The sequence below is a fragment of the Xyrauchen texanus genome, chromosome 9, assembly GCF_025860055.1.
Source record: "Xyrauchen texanus isolate HMW12.3.18 chromosome 9, RBS_HiC_50CHRs, whole genome shotgun sequence".
In the NCBI taxonomy this organism is placed as follows: Eukaryota; Metazoa; Chordata; class Actinopteri; order Cypriniformes; family Catostomidae; genus Xyrauchen; species Xyrauchen texanus.
Window position 1 is genome coordinate 20,071,042 of NC_068284.1, and position 21,733 is coordinate 20,092,774.

Below are 21,733 nucleotides of genomic sequence, written 5' to 3' on the forward strand. Positions count from 1 at the left end.
TACCATGTGATTGGTTGATTAGACAATTGCATTAATGAAATTGAACAGGTGTTCCTAATAATCCTTTAGGTGAGTGTATACACACACACACACACACACACACACACACACACACAACACACACGATTGGTTTCCATGTTTTATGGGGACTTTCCATAGACATAATGGTTTTTATACTGTACAAACTTTATATTCTATCCCCTAAATCTAACCCTACCCCTAAACCTAACCCTCACAGAAAACTTTTTTTTACCTTTTCAAAAAACATCATTTAGTATGATTTATAAGCTGTTTTCCTCATGGGGACCGACAAAATGTCCCCACAAGGTCAACAAGTTCGGGTTTTACTATCCTTATGGGGACATTTGGTCCCCACAAAGTGATAAATACACGCTCTCTCTCACACACACACACACACACACACACACACACACACACACACACACACACACACACACACACACACAGAGCACTTTATTATGAACACTATACTGCACATTCATGTTGCGAATCTCCCGTTCTACCAAATCCCATAGGTTCTCTACTGGATTCAGATCCTGTAACTGGGAAGGCCACTGAAGAACAATGATTTCATTGTCATGTTCATGAAACCAGTTTTAGATGATTTTGCTTCGTGACATGGTATGTTATGCTGGAAGTAGCCATTAGAAGATGGGTAAATTGTGGCCATGAAGGGATTCACATGATCAGCAACAATAAGCAAATAGGCTGCGGCATTCAAGTGATGATCGATTGGTATTAATGTGCCCATGGCGTGCCAAAAAACATTCCACACACCATTACACCACCACCACAAGCCTGGACTGTTGACAAGGCAGGTTGAGTCCATAGATTCAAGCTGTTGGCACCAAATTCTGACCCTACCATCTGTGTGCCTCAGCATGAGATTCATCAGACCTGGCTAAATTTTTCCAGTCTTCAACGGTCCAGTTTTGGTGAGCCCGTAGCTACTGCAGCCTCAGCTTTCGGTTCTTTACTGACAGAATTGGAACCCGATGTGTTCTGCTTTTGTATACCATCCGCCTCAAGCATCTGCATTCTGAGATGCTATTCTGCTCACAACAATTGTATAGAGTGGTTTTCAGAGTTACTGTAGCTTTTCTGTCAGCTCCAACTCATCTGGCCATTCTCTGTTGAACTCTCTCTTCAACCAGGCATTTCCATTCACAGAACTGCTGCCCACTGGATGGTTTTTGTTTTTGGCACCATTCTGACTAAAATCTAGAGACTGTTGTGCGTGCAAATCTCAGGAGATCAGGAGTTACAGAAATAATCACACCAGCCCGTCTGGCACCAACAATCATGCCAAGGTCGAAATTACTGAGATCACATTTTTTCCCCATTCTGATGGTTTATGTGAACATTAATTGAAGCTCCTGAACCATATCTGCGTGACTTTATGCATTGCACTGCTGCCACACAATTGGTTGATTATATAATTGCATGAATATGTGTATAGGTGTTCCTAATAAAGTGCTCAGTTAGTGTATATCAGCCTCGAAAACTGCAAAGTAAAAGAACAGGACATTTTTATGGACTTTTGCACGATATATAACTTTGGTATTACAGCAAATCCAGCAAAACCACTGCTATATAGGTTACAGAACTAGTACAAAACATATCTAAAAAAGGTAGGCCTAATAGACATTTGCAAGAACACCATACCACACATTCACACTGCAATGTTACCCCCTCTACTGTCCGTTTGCATTGGTCTACTCTCTGATGATGTGATGTTTCAGGAGACTGCGTGATTTGATATGATCATGAGTTTAGTGTCTATATCAACCTTTCTCCCTACACTTCCCCCCCAACTACACAAATAGGTCAGTGCATATCTCTGCCTCATGAGTAAAGCACCACAAAAAAAAACATCTACGCTTCCACAAACTGACAGCTCTAACAATGCTATTCTTCTAATATGAAGCAAGCGAGCATGAGCTCATACTATCTGACCTTTTTCTATAGTGCACAATGGGTTTCCCATCTTTGATTGTACACATTCCACACAACAGTGTACAAAGTACAGTAAAAACTGTTGTTACATTGCAGAGAAAACTTCATATTTGCCTTATCCTGTGGCTTGACCTAATTAACTAGCCATATGTACTGTATGTGGAAGTCCCCCTTAGTTCAAATGAGCTTTTCAAACCTTCAATGCCATTTGTGACTGCTGAAAATGGTATGGATTTTTTTTGACTGAAATTAACTCACTGGTAGACGTTTGGCAGGTTTGTCAGAGCAAAATTTATAGACTGAGAGTTTCAGTTGATTACCAAGAAGCAGGGCGGCCCATCCTACAGGCAGCTGCCTAGGGCTCCGACGTGCCTGGAGGCCCCGTGAATAAGTGCATAGTCAATTAATATTTCATATATTGGAAACACCAGTGACTTTATTTTGAAGATATCTGTGGCTTTAAGTTTTTTATAGCTCACGCATTCATTGCGATCAATGCACTTGGACTTCATAATGAAAAAACATATTGAGAATGAAATCTGAAAGTCGGTTATCACCAAATGACAAGTTACAACAAATACAATAACAGCAGTGATCGGCAAACAGTAAAGCTATAAAAAGTACACAGTAATCTGCTTAATTAAATGATACTACAACGCATTACTAGGAACTGTGAAAACTTTTGCGGTGAATCACAAGCTCATTTGCATGTGAATATAATAAGTGCAAAATTTGCAGCAAGTTTACAGCTAGTTTGCCAGAACTTTTGATTTTTCTGTAAGGGAGTATTTTTAAACGCAGTTTGCACACCTTGCTGTATAATGCTCACGCCTGACAGAAATACAGAAAATAAGTAATAATAACATTACTTTATGACTATGAGTCATACTTTGTTTAAAGTATTGCTGAAACAGTGCATCTTCTCAAAGGGCTTTGTATGTGCGAAGTGTGGTGCGAGTGCGAGCCGATCGGCTGTGTTCTGCAACAGCTATAAAATCCTTGAAAAACATATAATGTGCGAGGAAGGGCAGCCGGTGGAGTTTCTGGTGCCCCCATAGGGAGTTGGTGCCCTAAGCAGACTGCGTAATATTCATATAGGGAGCGTTTGGTGCGGAGTATTGATAACACCAAAGACAGATTCAATTCATTACACAAACGCGGTCTTGTTGGCAGCCGTTTTCCAGCACTCATGTATATGAGAGCATGCAAGAAGAGCACTCGTGACACGATTGCGACTCTGTGTATGGTCAACATTCCGGTCTTGGTGAGATATTGGAAACTGAGCAGAATTGGTCCATCCAGAAGCACCAAACATTTAGATATATAACCCTGGAAACAGAAAGTATTTGCTTGAGGAATTTGCAAACATCAAGCCATGAGCAAGGACATTTTATTTTTTTGCTAAACACTTCAAGACACAAATCTAGCAAAAAAACTATTTTTATCATAAGTACCCATTTTAGCCTATTACAGACAACGTTGATAATTTCACAGTCAATCCAGGGGGTGGAGTGCCAGTGGATCGTTTTGCTGCCATTTAGGGCGAGGGCATCAGAAGTGTCTGGTGGGGCTCTAGCCAAATCTATGGGGGCAATGCACCACCGAGCCCCCTTTAGACAAAGGTATATATGTCTTCTATAAAGCACTTTGTTTGCAATTATGGCTGTCGATTTAATGCATTAATTATACAAAAATAACACATGAAAAAACATTACGCAATTAATCATGTCCCCGGACCGTAATGAGGAATATTCCTCATATATGAGCAATTCAAGCTTAGAGTATCACCTGTTTTCTCCAGGGGCAGTAAGCAAAAGCATCCATCTGATGCAGGTGTACATTGACGCGTCCTTAATCAAGCCTTATAATAAATTTTGGACTTATTGACGAATTGCTATGGACTGTAGACCAATGACAAGCTTATGATTAGTAATATAGAAATAAACAATAAATTGCATTCTAAAGACACTATGTATAGTCCATTTTAATGCTTTACTTTTGTGCCAAAATAATATAATGCATTTAAATGATATGTATTATAATATTATAATTTATATACAAGGTTAGGGAGTAATGGAATACATAAAAAAAATCCAAAATAATTCAATTACAAATTGATCTGAACATGTATATGAAACACAGAAATATATTTGTAATTCTGAGATAGAATTAAGTGTGTATTCTCAGATGTTACCTTACCATAAAGACAGCAATGGCTACTCCGATGATGAAGCCAGCGATGACATCAGACCAGTGGTTGCGGTACTCCACCACACGATTAATCCCCATTAGGAAGGCCAGACAAATGAGCCCCATAGAGAACACTGGCTTGGCCAGCCGTGTCCCTTTGGCCTTCACTGAGCATGTGATGTACATCTGAAAAAGCACAGAGAACTCAAGACACATCTTCATACAAACTGTTTTTCATAGCTCATTCATTCCCAGGTCACGTGTGGGCATGTTTGTCCGAGTACACGGGCTACATAAGTTTTGGCTTAAACAAATGGCCGTGCGTATGTGTAAGATTTCATTTCAAACACCAGAGGTTCATCAAAAACACTGATTTTCACAACAATAAACTACATGGCAAATTAATATGGACTTTTTTTTACTCTGGTTTGTGTATGCAAACATGTTTAATACCATAGATATACAGTACAGGTGCTTGTATATGCATACATTACACAGAAATTAATTGCTAACACTTTACAATAAATTACCATTAAACAATATACTATTACAGCATTTATTAATCTTAATGTTAGTTTATAAAAATACAATTGCACATTGTTAGTTCATAATGCATCAACTAATGCTAACAAACTTTTAATTTAAAAAATATTAAAACATGTTAAAATTAACATTAACCAAGATTAATAAATGCTATTAAAGTACTGTTCATTGTTAATGTTAACAAATGGAACCTTATTTTAAAGTGTTACTGATATTATGAACTAAGAGTGAACAACCATTTTTACATGATTTATTAATCCTGGTAAATGCAATTTATAAAAAAATGTGTTCATGCATGTTCATAATGCATTAATTTGTTAATTTATAAAAAAAATTATGTTACTGCAAAAAATGTATTTGTATGTTAAAATTAACAGTAACCAAGATTAATTAATGGTGTAAAAGTAGTATTCATTGTTTTTAAATGAATACAATTGTAAATACTGTGTTAACTAATGTTAATGCATAGAACTTTATTGTAAAGTTTTACTAACACATTTGCATGGTTCATATACATCACTTCCTGTATCTAAGAGTTTTAGAGCATAAACTAGAAGGGTGGCATTTAAGGACTAGTCTGGTGGTATTTGAAGAGAACCTTTGTTGTCATTGCTTTTGTCCTTTCTGTTTCCAACTGCAGATTGAGTCAAGCCTTAGTGGAAAGAGGGAAGAACTGAAAGAGCTGGGCAGTATGAGGGGGCCAACATCCATCTCACTGTGAGGGGTTGATAAAGTATAACTCTTGGTGCATTAAGCATAAGCAGCAGTGGCATTCAGACAGACTTCCTCTCCATTCTCTGTTCTATCAAGCTTCCATCTAAAACTCCCATTTACACATTTCGGGAGATCCAGTCACAAGTGGACATTAGGTGTAAATGTTCACAGTTCAAAACGTGTTGTGACCCCGATCACCCAAACCACATGTGGTGGTAATCGATAATGCACCTGACCACATTGAATTTGTGTAAATGCTAATACACGAAGGACTGCCTCGTCACCAATTTTTAAACTTTGTTGGTTGTGTGTGGCTTTAAAAGAAAAGAACTGTCAGATTGAAAATGTGGAAAATCATATATATTTAATATTGATAAAAGTGTCTGTGAAATGAATAAATGTAGATCATGTGAAGCATACACATCTAAAATGTATTCAATACAGCTTCTTGACTAAAATAACAGAGAATTCTGCTTGTGGAAACATTAAAATTCAAGTATTTTTGAAGGCAGTGTGCTGACTTTGTGTTTTTCTTTATTTTTCTATGCTTAATTAATATGCAGGGATGCAATAACGTCTTGTAAGCGGACCTGAATTTGAAAACCTTACAAGTGGTCACAAGAGACATTTTAGTTGCATATACTGTAAATACCAAGTATAAATGCCACTTATGATAGGATCACCCCAGACAGATGTTACAGTAATACCACATACCAGGTGCAAACAAATACCAACTGTTCCATTTTCATGTTCCATCAAACTGCTTAATTTGACTGATCCTCTGGTAGCTAATATCTTAAAGGAATATTCCAGGTTCAATACAAGTTTAGCTCAAATCGACAGCATTTGTGGCATAATGTTGATTACTACAATAAATCATTTGGACTTGTCCCTCCTTTAAAAAACTTAACCCATTGAAACACACCCCTTTTGAGCACAAACCATGAAAATGACATACCTGAACTAACATGGTTGCATTTACTGGACCGTTTGGCGTATGGAAACAGTTGTAGTATCTTTTGAAAGAAGACACTTTGGGCTTTATTTCAGAATTAATATGTGTTGTTATTGTTTAAAGTTAGAGAAGCTGAAGTTTATAGTAATGAAAATATTTTGTGCTGAACATGTTTTTATAATCTAAAAAAACAATAATAAATGTACCAAGACAACCCAGAAATACAATGTCCTCAAAGCCACAAGTCTTCAAATTTGAAGATGGTCTAATAAAAACTGAGGTTCCTGCAAGCTTTTTTTCTCCGTAAAATCACTGGCGGTGTACAGAGTAAAACAAAGGCTCCGACTTTCAAGACGAAACAAAATCTGACTGCACTGCTTGGCGATTATGAATAAAACTACGCACCATTTTTAAAAATAGACTTGAGACAGGCTCATTTTGTTTATGAGACTCTAATATATAGGATAATACACAGTTTTACAACATGAAAGGTAAATCTTTCTGGTGATATCTCATGTAAACAATGGAGAATATATAAATATTTCCCAGACTGATCACTTTTATTGACAAAAAGTCATGGAGGACTCCAGTGGCAACCTGTGAAGCTCTGGTGAACTCCATGCCCAAGAGGGTTAAAGCAGTGCTGGAAAATAATGGTGGCCACACAAAATAGGGCAGTGGTGGCTCAGCGGTTGAGGCTCTGGGTTACTGACCAGAAGGTCAGGGGTTCAAGCCCCAACACCATCAAGACACCACTGTTGGGCCCTTGAACCTATCTGCTCCAGGGGCACCGTATCATGGCTGACCCTGCACTCTGACCCCAACTTAGCTGGGATATGTGAAAATAAATAATTTCACTATGTATATGCAGAAATGTATGTATAATGGGTGACAATTGATCAATTAAATTAAATATTGACACTTTGGGCCCAATTTAGAAATTTTCACTTAGGGGTGTACTAACTTTTGTTGCCAGTGGTTTAGACATTAATGGCTGTGTGTTGAGTTATTTTGAGGTTATACAAGCTGTACACTCACAATTTTACATTGTAGCAAAGTGTCATTTCTTCAGTGTTGTCACATGAAAAGATATAATCAAATATTTACAAAAATGAGAGGGGTGTACTCACTTTTGTGAGATACTGTGTAATATATAAGGGTTGCAGCGGTATACCAGATCACGGTATCCCACGGTATGAAAATGGGCAGTTTACATACCATGTACATTTGCTTATCTACAGTATTGAGAAAAAAATGCAACCGGACGGCGAATCTCACATGCGCATCTCCTCGTCAACTTGCGTCACACACACACACGCAGTGGAGAAAATGTCAGAGAGAAGCAAGACGAGGGGTCTGAAATAAGTGAGTGTGTGTGTATGCGAGTTAAAGCAGTGTTTCTCAACTGGTCTATTTGGACTGGGTCGTGGACAGCAGGGAAAGAGCAATGCCATGGTTCTCCCATTGAAGATATTTCGGCAGCTGCCCAAATGATAGCCTATTTAGGACTGCCGAGGCAGATTTAATGATAATCTCACAAACAGCTAAAGTCTTCACATCTGCACATTCGCACGGGTGTAACTCGCTCGCGATCATGGTCTACTCTTCTCTCTGGTGCGTGCGTGCAACAACTGGGCTTCCCTCGATATTGCGGAGCGCAGACATAAAAACAGATGTGTCCAATTTCAATTCTAGAGAGACTTTTCTAGTTTAAAGCGTTAAGTCGAAGTCGTCAAACCTCTCAAACATTAGGCAGACCTGACATGCCAAACAGCATTGAGGAAAAGAGCAACACTGTGCTATGAGTCAAAAAAAAAAATTTAATTACACACCATCACCTTTACAAATTTGTTTCACGATTTTACATGAGTAAAAGTAACTATATAAAGTTATATTTTGACAACATTTTATAGTTTCATATGAAATAATCTAAAAAGGTAGAATCTATTAGACCTCATTTTCTATCAACAGTAGCAATTGTAGTTAATGTTTCAAGATGTGTTTCAGCTAGTATTTATTTTTTCATAAATAATATAATTAGTTATTATTATTATTATTATTACTATTATTTAAGACTAGCTACACTGATCTAAGCATAATAATGAGGAGCCTTTCCTCCTGTGTAATATGTGTGTTCTGTTTGAATGATATTTGAAATTAGAAAACAAACGGGATAATAATGGGCTCATATAAGTAAATATGCTATTCAATTTTAAAAAGGGGGGAGAGAAAACTTCTTGTAGATATTGTTATTGACATCAAAAACAAAAATAATGTAAATTGATGCATGTCCTTGTTCTGGAATACCATGAAAATTCTGCTAGGATTGGAACTCTGTACAAGCCTAGAGTGGCTTCGTTCCCTCCTTGCATTGTTCTGTACTTGTACTAAACATGCTAAACAAATAAACTAAACTAAACATAAAAGGAAATGCAACCCAGGATACTTTCAATAAAAAGTTAAAGGGACAGACAGGAGCAGTCTTGCTGTGCTGTCGTGCATCTACAGTATATGTTAATTATTAATAATCTTAGGACATTACTTTAAAAGCTCACACAGCTGATGTTATTTTTCATTTAGTAGTTCATTTAACATGCTATGCTAACATGCTTTAGTTATATAACATGTTATAGTTAAATGCAATTTTTTTTATCATGTTTATAATTCGGTTTATTTTTATAATTCTGTTAGCTTTATTTATTCTATTTATTTTATTTTCAAAAGGGTAACTTTTTTGTTTTTAAACAAACTAGTTTCAAGTATAATAAAGTGTTTGCTCAAAAAAAAAAAAAAAAAAAAGAACCTTCTATTTTCACTGATAACAGCAATTGTTTAAGACTGTATACCATGAAATCATGATATTTTCAGAGACTGTTATCATACCGTGAAAATCTCATACCACTGCAATGCTAATTAGTTCAAAATTATAATTATTTAATATTTAAAAGAACAATAATTATTTCATCATTATATATTGAATTATTGTTATATGAGGGGCTTTCTCAGCAAATATTTGTATATGAGATTAATTAATCGGGACACCATGTAATTAATTCGATTAAAAATTTTAATCAGTTGACAGCCCTAATATATATATTTTATTTTTTGCATGAGTGCATGAATAAGTGCTCATGGACTGATGTGTTTTTAGCCATACTTTGAAGAGTGTGTCTGTTTCATGGATTGAGTTGTGTAGGTCATTCCACCAACGAGGTACAATGAAACCGAAAGTCAGGGAAAGTGTTTTGTGATTTTATTTATTTTTTTGGTACAACAAGACGCCACTCATTTGCCGACCGCAAACTTCTAGTGGGAATGTAGCTCTACAGAAATGATTTTAAGTAAGCTGGAGCAGACCCAAAGAAATAAGCAATGTTCGCCGGCTAAGGAATCACCTTTGATAATTTTGCTACTTAAATACAGGAAAACGGGATAAGCGGCAGATGAGAAAACAGACAGCCTTGCTATCATATACTTCACCATTGTTTTTGTTGCCATATTTAATTAATTTTAATGAATCAATATTTTGTGAGCAATTACGCATTTCTTTGTCAAGTAACCACAATCCCCTCCCCTTTGGAGTAATGATCATGTTTTTTGTTTTTTCGATAAAAATGGCTGACTATGCAGATTCTTAAATATAAAACAAACACAGGCAGATGAAACATTAGAACTACATTCGTCATGCTCTTGGGCTTGAGAGGATATGTATAGCTCTGAAACTTACAGTGTTTTATAGCACAATGACCTCTTATAAGTCAAGTGGTAAAGGAAAGTTCAAGGAAGATTTTATTCCTCATGACATTACCCCTTTAAATCCTATAACAATTGGCCCCATTCATTTCCATATTAAGTGCCTCACTGTGATCTTGATGTTTGCTTTTTTTTTTTTTTTTAAGAAAATAAAAAATAATTGAAATTATTTTTTGTGGGAATCAACATTATGCCAAAAATTCTGTCGATTGAGCTTAACTTGTGTTGAACTGAAATATTCCTTTAAGATTCCATCACAGGCAAAATTGGGTAATTAGGTGACAGAGTCCTTGGGCATGCTTGATCTATTGATTCTCCATGACTCTGTGCCATTTGGATATGACAGATGAAAGTTATTCTGTCTATTGGGAAGTTATTAATTGGATTATTGTCATAGAAACCATCAAATTAATGTCTTAGAAGGCTAATTTGGATGTCCTACAATCTACCTTCAGGCTGTTTACATCAAAAGCAGCCATCTCTGAATTTAAACCATTTGTGATTTGTTTAATGACTCAAATCATCCAAAGTAATTAATTTGACTGGCACGATTAAGGCTTCAAGGTTGTCAGTTGAAGTATATTTGTATACATCCTTTTTCATTTGTTTCCTAGAGTGTGGTCTACATACAATGAAAACTTGCAACAATGCACAAAAACTTTACATTCAACTTGAGACATTGCTTGTGATCTAACTGCAGTGCAGATGCATTTAGAACATCAAAGGATTTCTACAGAGCCATGGGATCATATTAAATCTTATACAGGTCACTTCAGATCTTAAGTTTATCAAAAATCAGACAGCAAGAAGCAAGGGCTTCTATTGAGTTAAAGACTTTGTGAGAGCTGATTGAAAATGAAAATCAATTTTCTCTGGTCAAAATAAGCATGTTGAAGCAGGCACAGGTCCTGTAGCTTTTTGGACTTAAAGAATAAATTGAAAGTATTTTCTATGCATATCTTCAGAGTGGTACCATATTTAAAAAACATGTTATGAAACCTCAATCATATCAGGATCATTACCATAGAATCATGAAAATTAGTAACATCTGTTAGGGCTAAAATGCTTTAGAGCACCACCTGCATTTCAGATCTGTATATTGTGATGGAATGTGCTAGAGAAAAAAACTTGTGCTCTCAAACTACTTCTATGTTTGCAAATATATATAATTAAAATATAAATCAAAATATACTGATTCTATAATTATAATACATTTTAAATCTTTTATTAAGGATTTTATAAAAATCATATTGAAAATTTACTTCCAGAATACAGAGGGCTGAAAAAGTGGGCGTACACCGTTGCACCCTATTGAGAAGGAGCTTCTCTCATGCACTCATAAACATGCAAAAGAGAGCCATGGTAGAAGTCAAGATTTTCACTGTATAATAACTTCAATTTCAGGTTGTTTCTCACCTAAATCTATCGTAGAAGACTTGGAATGTGACGCATGTGTAAGATGGACTACTTTTATGACACCCGTGGGGCCTTTTTTAAGCTCTAAAGTAAGTCACTATCAAATGCCATTGTAATGAAATCAACAAAGGAGACATTTTTTAAATAAATAGTTCACCCAAAAATGAAAATTCTGTCATTATTAACTCACCCTCATGCCATCCCAGAGGTGTCGGACTTTCTTTCTTCTGTACAACATAAACAAAGATTTTTAGATCACATCTGTAGGTCCATACAATGCAAGTAAATGGTTGCCAGACCTTTCAAGCTCCAAATAAACCACATATAGACAGCATAAAAATATTGGCACCCTTGGTAAATATGCGCAAAGAAGGCTGTGAAAAGAAAATCTGCATTCTTTAGCCTTTTGATTTTTATTTTAAAAATTCACAAAAATCTACCCTTTAATTGAAGTAAAACAATTGAAAAAGGGGAAATATCTCATTAAATAAATATTTTTTCTCCAAAATGCATTGGAGATAATTATTGGCACCCTTTTATTCAATACTTTTTGCAGCCACTCTTTGCCAAGATAACAGTTCTGAATCTTCTCTTATAATGCCTAATGAGGTTGGAGAACACCTGGCAAGGTATCAGAGACCATTCATCCATACAGAATCTCTACAGATCCTTCAAATTCAGAGGTCTGTGTTGGTGGACTCTTCACTTCACTTCACTTCGGTTCAACCCACACATTTTCTATGGGGTTCAGGTCAAAGGACTGGGATGGCCATGACAGAACCTTGATTTTGTGGTAAGTGAGACATTTTTGTGTTGATTTTTAGGTTTGTTTTGGATCATTGACCTGCTGGAAAATCCAACCAGGGCCAGTAAGCAGTAAGCTTTCTGGAAGAGGCAGCCAGGATTTGATTTTTTTATCTATTGTATCTAGCTAGAGTCCATAATGCCATGTATCAGAACAAGATGTCCAGAACCTCTCTGTGTATGCTAAACCCATCTCTGGTGTTTGCTGCCAAAAAGCTCTTTTTTTTTTTGTTTGTTTCATCTGACCATAGAACCCGTTTACATTTTAAGTTGTAGTAGCATCTGGCAAACTTAAGACACTTGAGTTTGTTGTTGGATGAGAGCAGAGGTTTTTTTTTTTTCCTTGAAACCCTCCCAAACAACTTGTGGTGATGTAAGAGGGTCAGAAAGTCAAAAAAAAACAAAAAAAAGGAATCAGACATCAAAGACCCAACAAATTTCTGCAATTCTCCAGCTGTGATTCTTGGAGATTCTTTAGCCACTTGAACCTTCGTCCTCACTGTGCGTGTAGACAATATAGACACACGTCCTTTTCCAGGCCAATTCTTAACATCTCCAGTTGATTGGAACTTCTTAATTATTGCCCTTGTGGTGGAAATGGGTAATTTCAATGCTTTGGCTATTTTCTTATAGTGACTTCCCATTTTGTGAAACTCAACAACCTTTTGCTGCTCATCAGAACTATATTCTTTAGTCTAACCCACTGTGATTGATGATTAAGGGAATTTGGCCCGTGTGTTACCTCATACTAATACCACTGTGAAACAGGAAGTCATGGCTGAAAAATGTCATGTTCCTAGTCATTTTAAAATATGAAGGGGAATATACTTCAGATATATTTTACTCATGAGAATTTCTAGGGGTGCCAATAATTGTGGCCAATGTGTTTGAGAAAAATATTTATTTAATAATGAGATTTCACCTTTTTATTTGTTTTATTTTAATTAAAGGTTAGATTTTTGTGAATTTCTTCAAAATGAAAGATCAACAGGATAAACAATGAATATTTTTTTTCACAGCCTTCTTTGCTCATATTTACCAGTTGTGCCAATATTTTTGGCCACTACTGTAGGTCTTTAGAAGCAATATGATAGGTGTGATTGAGAAAGTTAAATATTAATGCTTTTTTTACTATAAATCTCCACTTTCGCGTTTTCACTTTCTGAAAGTGAAAATGGAGATTTATAGTAAAAAATAATGATATAAATATTTAGCTGTCCCTCACCCAAAGCAATTGCATTGCTTCAGAACACATAAAACCACCTCATAGCACATGGATTATTTTTATGCTGCCTTTGTGATTTTTGGAGCTTAAAAGTTCTGACTACCATTCACCTACATTGAGATATTCTTGTAAAAATCTTTGTGAGGGGATAGCATGAAGATGAGTATATGATAAGAGAATTGTCATTTTTGGCAGAACTATCCCTTTAAAATTCTTCATTTTACATTCTGAAGAGGAAATAAAGCCATGCAGGTTTGGAACGACATGAGGATATGTAAATTATGACAATATTTTTATTTTACCATTCCTTTAACTGCAGGGATAGTACTCAAGGCAACCTGGTGCTAAGTGCCTTGCTCAATAGTACAATGGTGACAGAGGAACAAAACAACTATCCATGCCTTCCAGGGAATGCCGCTACACTACAAAACCACAACCGGTTGTACTGTGTATATATATATATATATAGCATTTCATTAACTCCAAACCTATACCATTTTATGCAAACATGTCCTTCTAAATGTCAAATGGTACTTTCTGTTGCATATATTTAGGGTTTACTTACAGCAACATACAGAGCAGCATAAACACTGATGGCTGCCTCTTTGGATGGAAAAGATTTGCGAGCATGCATAATCTCCTCCTCATTGCCTGTACAGGCTTCCTTTTGATTGATGAACCGCACCACTTGTTGGCACCCCAGTGCAGTGTAGTTGGGTTTGCACACCGTCAGGAAGTATGGAGACAGATTTCCTGTTACCACCTGCCCGGCATTGACAAAGATGTCAGTGACAAAGAGGCCAAAGGCATACACACCTGGAGGAACACAAAGATATAAATGAGGTTTGGTGTGTTATGACATTCTTGCATTTTGTATCCATTTTTAAACTAGGTTAGAAGACATTTTATTAGCAGGAACACTAATATACACTCACTGCACTTTATTAGGGACACCTGTACACCTACTTATTTGTGCGATTATCTAATCAGCTAATTGTGTGGCAGCAGTGCAATGCATAAAATCATACAGATACGGGTCAGGAGTTTCAGTGATTTCAACTGTGGTATGATTGTTCGTGCCAGACGGGCTGGGTTGAGTATTTCTGTAACTGCTGATCTCCTGGGATTTTCACACACAACAGTCTCTAGAGCAGGGGTGCCCACACCTTTTTGCATGATGATCTACTTTTAAATGAGCAACTCAATAAGATCTACCAACTAAAAAAAACAAAGTTTCATTTAAAAAAAGAAAATGCTTGTTGCGACTACTGCATGTATCCCTACATGGAATTAATCTTCTATTTAATAAAAAAATATATAATAAATGTTCAATGTTGCTATCATTCAGTTTAAAACTAAACCCAAAACACCTACAGCACAATAGATTACAATAGCAAGGGCATTTACCTTATTCTGATGACTTGTACTGAATGGAATAAGACAGTTTTGCATAATCCGGGCAGTAGCTGCTGGTAGCAGGTCTCAAACACTGCTAGCATCGCAATTTCGCGCCCTGTTCTCAGAAGCCATTGGAAGGCGCGTAAGCGCAAACCTAGTTGTCATGGCAACTGAATAAACAAAAATCTCGCCTGGTCAATATTTACTCAAGTGCAAGTCAGACAGAAACTAAAAGGAAAGAAAAACATATTTAATTTTTATTAAAAATTAATGAAAGTACATTTAAATTTGGTACGATCTACCAGTATTGCCTTTGCGATCGACTGGTAGATCGCGATCGACGTACTGGACACCCCTGCTCTAGAGTTTAGTCAGAATGGTACCATAAACAAAAAAGATCCAGCGAGCGGTAGTTCTGCGGACAGGAATGCCTTTAATGGCCAAACTAGTTTGAGCTAACAGAAAGGCTACGGTAACTCAGATAACTACAATTGTAGTGAGCAGAATAACATCTCAGAACGCACAACATATCGAACCTTGAGACGGATGGGCTACAACAGCAGAAGACCACGTTGGGCACATAATTAGTACCACAGTGTTCCTCAAAGAGTTCAGTGAGTGTATGGTTTCCTATATCAATATATGCTTTCTGTGTATCAGATATACATTACACGGCCAAAAGTATGCGGATACCTGGACACCACACAAATTTATGCTTGATTAACATTAATAGCTTCAAATCTTCTGAGAAGGCTTTCCTCTAGTTTTTAGAATATGGCTGTGGGAGACTGCCTCATTTAGACACAAGAGCATCAGTGAGGTCACTAATGTTTGCTCTTAGTCCGTGTTCCACTTCATCCCAAGTTGTTAAATGGGGTTAAGGAAAGGGCTTTATGCAGACCAATCAAGTTCTAATTCCACACCAGACTCCGTAAATAATTTCTTTATGGACCTTGCATTGTGCACAAGGGCATCGTCATGCTGGAAAACAAAAGGGCTCTCCCCAAACTGTTGCCACAAAGTTGGAAGCACACATTTCTCTAGAATGTCACTGAAAGCTTTTGCATTAGAATTGGTCTACACTGGAGTTATTGGAATATCTAAAGGTAAGGAATGTAAGGGGATGTCCACATTTGGCAATGTTATATAAACATCTTACAAAATCAGTGATTCAAAGATAACATTAGTAGTAATAGGTCATTGCCATTTTTATTAAAACACTACACATATCCTGAAAAGTTAAAGAGCAATAATGCCAAAATGCAAACACATCATACCTATGCTCTTGGCAAATGGCAGCTCATTCACTCTAAACCTTTCTCACAACCATAATATTGGGCAAGAAAGCACCTGAATGGTACTGAAATACTAATGTAAGTGTGGAAAGAAGTTTGGAGAAGCAGCAGACTGAAACTAGTTTACAATGAGCGCTACTGCTGTCATTGTACTCACACTGCTCCTCCATGTTAACACGCTTATTCATTCTGCTCCAGAGTAGTACAATTTTAACCAGAAACATTATGTAGCATAGGACTGAATCTCTGTGTATATGTTCACCTCTGGAAAAGTGTTCTCACAACAATCTTTGTAATCATATGGCTCCTAAAACCACATGATTGCACACACAAATGAGCAGCGAGAGAAGCAACGCCCACTGAATTTAATGTGCTGGAATAATGGAGAAACTATGTAACATTTCTTAACACTAACTGCATTAGTAAAAGTACAGGGTTTCTAGAAAAGTTGTCTTGGCAAACAAGGCTGTAACTAAATACAGTACTCATAAGTCTTGCCTTCATCCCAAACATTAAATGGAAAATGTATTTCCCGTTTCCTGGTTTAGTAAGATACTCTTAATAATATATTACTGTCCGGTTTCAATTTCTTTTTGTATTATGATGTTCATCATAATATCAAAAAGCACAAGTGTGTAATTTTTTGATGAAGTAAAACTCTCCTTTCTCAGCTTTACATGCAGAATTAACAATAAATAAGCCATATATAGATTGATTTTCCTGAAAAGTACACACTGTGGCTCTGTTGTGCTATCAAAACATTACTTCAAGAATCCTGACCAGCATATCAAAGTAACATTGGCTCAAATAATGGCGTGAATTAGGAGTGGGACTATCTGGATGCCCCGACCAATGGTAGACAGGGGGACTGTTTGGGAAAACTGTTTGAAAGCAATCATTGACTATTCTGTTTGGTGACATTAGTGGCACAGGCCACTAAGCTTTAAGAATCATTCATTGAAAAACCCATTTCGCTCGACTGCTAATTTGTATCAGTGCCTTCAGGAGTGTCTATGGGAGTTACAGCCCTGGGGGCTAATATCTGGTCTAGTCTGATCTGAGGGTAAGCTGCAACTGTAGTTTCTCCTTCAACTTCTCTCTGCAGCAGGAATATTGTAAATAATTAAAGCGCATGCTTTGAAATGCACCATGAGCATTTCATCTGCCCCACACAAGACTGAGATGATGATCTACCTTTCCTCTGCTGCTAGCACAAAGAAAAGAAAAGGTTGAAATCTACATTTGTCCTAATTAATGTGTTCCAGTCTATGACGACATACCAAGAAAGCGAAATGTCCTTCGGACCAGAGGGTTGAGGTAACAACAGTCCCCCATCACAATGATCTTCTCCCTGTTGTCTAGATCCTCAGAGACATACTGCAGCAAGAACAGCGCTGACTCTGTCACTGTGATCTGAAGACAAAAAAGCACCAAATGTCAAACAAGAAACTTTTCATTTTAAAGGAATATTTCAGTCATGACGACTCTTGAAAAGATTTAGCATGTCATTGTGGGTATAACTTATTGATAAGATATTAGTCTTGGTGGACTAGATCTGCCACGCTGCTGCTGCTGCAGAGCAAGTACGGAGACTTGCTACAGTTGGACATACACATACATACAGAGTTAGAAAAACACAAGACCTGCTGTATTAAGCATGTATGACATGCTGCTGCACAATTAAACAAATACGATCCCCATGTAGCAGATCTAGACAAGTGGAGCTGGGGAGGTGGAGGATTTCAGAGAACACTTGAAGTGTGCTGCAGTACCCAGCTTACTTTCAAAGTGAGCAAATTTAAATGTTGTAGAATGAGAGAGTATGCAAGTTGATTGGCTACCTAATTACATGTGAAAAGGCCCTATCAGGGCTGCAACTAATGATTATTTTTATAAATCAATATTCTAATCTAACGATTATTAGAACGATTTTTCGACTATTTGGGAGAAAATAAAAATAAAAAAAATACACTCATATTCAACATAAAGGCTCTAAAAGCAAGTCTTAATATCTTATATGTTGTTTCTCACGTAAATATATATTGTTTAAGGATTTTTCAATATTTTAAAATATTTAAATATTATATTCAACATTCTCAGAAAACAATATTTTCTTCTGCAGTATAGCTGCTAAAGTAAATGTACATAAGAAGTTTTAGATATTTATATTAGAAAACAAACCAAAAAGACAACAAAAATAAAATACAAATTTGCATTGTTTAATGGGCTAAGACTACACCCTCTCACTTTTTGTTTACTTGATTTCGATCCATCTTTAACACCCAAAAAAACTAACTCTTTCTTCTTATAGAGCTGCATATCACAGATTTTCTTCACCATAAGATACACACCGTGACACTCATATTATAATTCACTATGTAGAAAGCAATCACTATAAACAAAATCTAGCTGCAGCAAGCGTGCGCCAGTGATGAGCATCTCTGCGCAAGACAGTGTATCAGCCGGGAGAATTTTGAAACTCTCTCACGCTGTTTTTCACGCGACTCATAGACAAATGCCACGCTAATCGCACAGACAAATGCCAGTTTTGGAGTTTGTGCTTATTTATACAGCCCGCTTCCTTATTATTTGAACTTTAATAAAGAATGCATTAAATACAGTATATAACGGCACAGTGTTTCCTTTTGAGACATTCTGACAGGCAAGTTTTGCTCAAACAAAACACCTGGTACGGCTCCGCTTTATTTCACAACAACACTGCTTCTGTATTTACTTATTTAGCATTTTAGTAATATAATACTCTGCAATCTACATCACCTTAACCCTCTGGGGTCTACGGACGCGCCGACGCGTCCTGCTGGATTTTTTCGTCATTACAGTGGAAACAACTTGAAATACACTTATCTGTATGACCCAAAATGACGGAGTAAGACATCATTATAGACTATACAGGGTCTACTTTTATTTGTGTACACTCACAATAACAACAAAATCTTGTGATTTTGTAAAATAAAGAAAATAAAAAGGGTGAGCTGTCAGCAGTCTCTGGATTTGCGAGCATATTTCTGAAACACGTCACAAAAATGAAATGAAACTCCACGAATACTTATCACACAAACATGAAACATATGTCTAAAGAAAGCCTAAAATGTCTACTTTTAAATAAAACAATTCAAATTAAAAACAAATATTCTCCTGCAATGTAATTGGTATGAAACAAAGAGATGTACATTTTTTACTGGTTCATTTATCTCTAATGTGATCACACCCACCAGCAGAGCACGCTATTCATACCCTAATGTGCTGAGGCCCTCAATGCAAATGGTACACGCCCCTGACTGTGCCTTAAAAACAACAAAAGTTAGTTCATTTTTCTGCGCGTTTGAAAGACAGCACGATACACATGCGAGGAAACTCCTGGATAGTAAGGAAGAGTTAACAGTTTCCTCAGAAGTAGAGCGGGACTCTGATGAATGTTTGTATTTTGAAGAGAGACTTAATCCAGCCGAGGATACAATTTCGGACGAGTAAGTACTTTCATTAGTAAAACATGTACATATTTTACTAGTGAGACTGTTTCTAGATTGCCAGCCAGGATTCAGAGTATTGACATTTGAAATATGTCCTAATAAGCAAGTTTTAGTTACATTTAAATGCTGTTTCGGCTAAAGCATGAAACAAAGAGATGTACAGTTTCTCTTGGCTCAACTAAAACAAAAAAGGGGTCCACACAAGCCATGCTCTATATTACAAATCTTTTCTAAGTATACAATGATTTGTGTAAGGAACAGGTTGAATTTTAATTCACTATTTCTCTCATGAACACACCAAGGGGAGCCAAGGCAGATCAGCTTTTCAGTAAATAACTTCTTGGTCTGTTCCATATACAATGATACTGAATCATATGGCCTCAAAAGACAAATGCACAACTTTTATGATACTTTAAAGTGCTTTTTTTATCATTGTGGAGCTTGGCAGCCCCAGTCCTCATACACTATCACTATGGAAAAGAGTGGCAAGAATATCCCTCTAAATTCACATTTGTGTTACATGGAACAAAGTCAAATCATTTTTAACTAGAATGGGATTTTTGTTTTTCCCTTTTATCTTTGCTTGATCTTTACGAAGTGTGACCCAAGATAAAGCTAAAATATTTTTTTCTGGGCTTGGAGACTAAATCAGGAAATGGGCTGTTTCTGGATATTTGCAACATGGGAACAAGACCATTTCATGAACACAATGGAAATGATTAGAGGTCTGATTTTGTGCAGGCCAGATGCCAGCTCCCAGCAAGGTCCTGAAATTGATTGTGGAGGACTATGCCAGACTGGCAGGAGGCAGCAGGGTCAAAGCATGCATAAAAAAATGCTCATAATTAGTGCTGGATATGATTTAAAGAATAAAGCTGTTGAAGGCAATGAGGGGTTTTGTGAAAACGTTTAGTGTTCAAGTAGGCAAAAACAGAATATCTGTCATTTACAGCATTGATCAAAATCCTGGTATCATATCTGTAGTAAAAAACAGGAAACAATTATTCAAAAAAAGTGGCTGCCATGAAACAACAAACTAATCGGTTCACAGCATTTAGATGAATTGGACTGCTAACGGATAGCTTTCTCCAAATATTATAGTCCTTCTTGAGTGCACTTCTAGGCCTGCTGTAGCAGATTTTGGCACACCTATTCTAATATTTTACCAATGTAAATAAAACACAGGCAGTGACAGGTGAACTTTTGCTCTTAATTTAACGCTGCAGCAAACTTATGGCTACAACGGCAATAAAATTACATAAGCACAACTGAGCAGGCTTTTGGAGTGCAACTCAGAATCGAGAGTCTAAAAATATATCACTTTGGCATCACTTGTTAATATAATCTCTACTCCGTATTGAGTAAATCTGAAGTATAATATGGTTAAAAAGACAAAACTGCATTCATTAATTTTAGAAATTTAAAAGTAAGAAGCTTCATTTAAATAGTGTATGATGCTTGATTCTATGTCTAAAATGTTTATTACACACTGATATTTATTTACATAATTTTTGTTTAATTCACTTGCATGAAACATTTTTCTTCATCCTCATCAGAAAACAAAATTAACTGTAAATATGGTCTGGCAATGAACAAGAGATGACAACATTTGCTAAAGAAGAAAATCATATTTCTTAACAAATGAATTCCGGAACCATGAATTGACATGAGTCACTGCTCACTGTTAATAGAAATCATGCCGTCCTGGCCAATAAATATCAAACAGCGCTAGCGTGATGAGTGAGACTGTTTCTCTAACTTATGGGCCATCCAAATGTATTTATTTATTTTTTTCATCTGTTTTTATGTGAGATGGAGCCCAAAGCAAGTATTCTGTTAATCTGCCTTCTGCCTCGAACTACAGATGGCACCAACTCAAGAGGCTCCCACTTAATCAGATGGTCAAACAAACACACATCTATAAAAACAATCATTGAGTTTTCATTTCTAAAACAATCTTAGGCTATATTCA

At 36.5% G+C, this 21,733-nt stretch overlaps 1 protein-coding gene across 1 annotated transcript in view; it reads right to left on the reverse strand.

Moving 5' to 3' along the window:
- Positions 1-21,733, reverse strand: part of LOC127649306 (phospholipid phosphatase-related protein type 5-like) — a 46,743-nt gene that overhangs the window by 14,358 nt on the left and 10,652 nt on the right. Inside the window, exons 2-4 of the mRNA XM_052134356.1 lie at positions 17,551-17,683; positions 14,143-14,393; positions 4,177-4,353 (exon numbers count right to left, since the gene is read on the reverse strand). Of these exons, the coding sequence (XP_051990316.1) occupies positions 4,177-4,353; positions 14,143-14,393; positions 17,551-17,683 (561 nt within the window). The remainder of the gene's footprint in view (positions 1-4,176; positions 4,354-14,142; positions 14,394-17,550; positions 17,684-21,733) is intronic.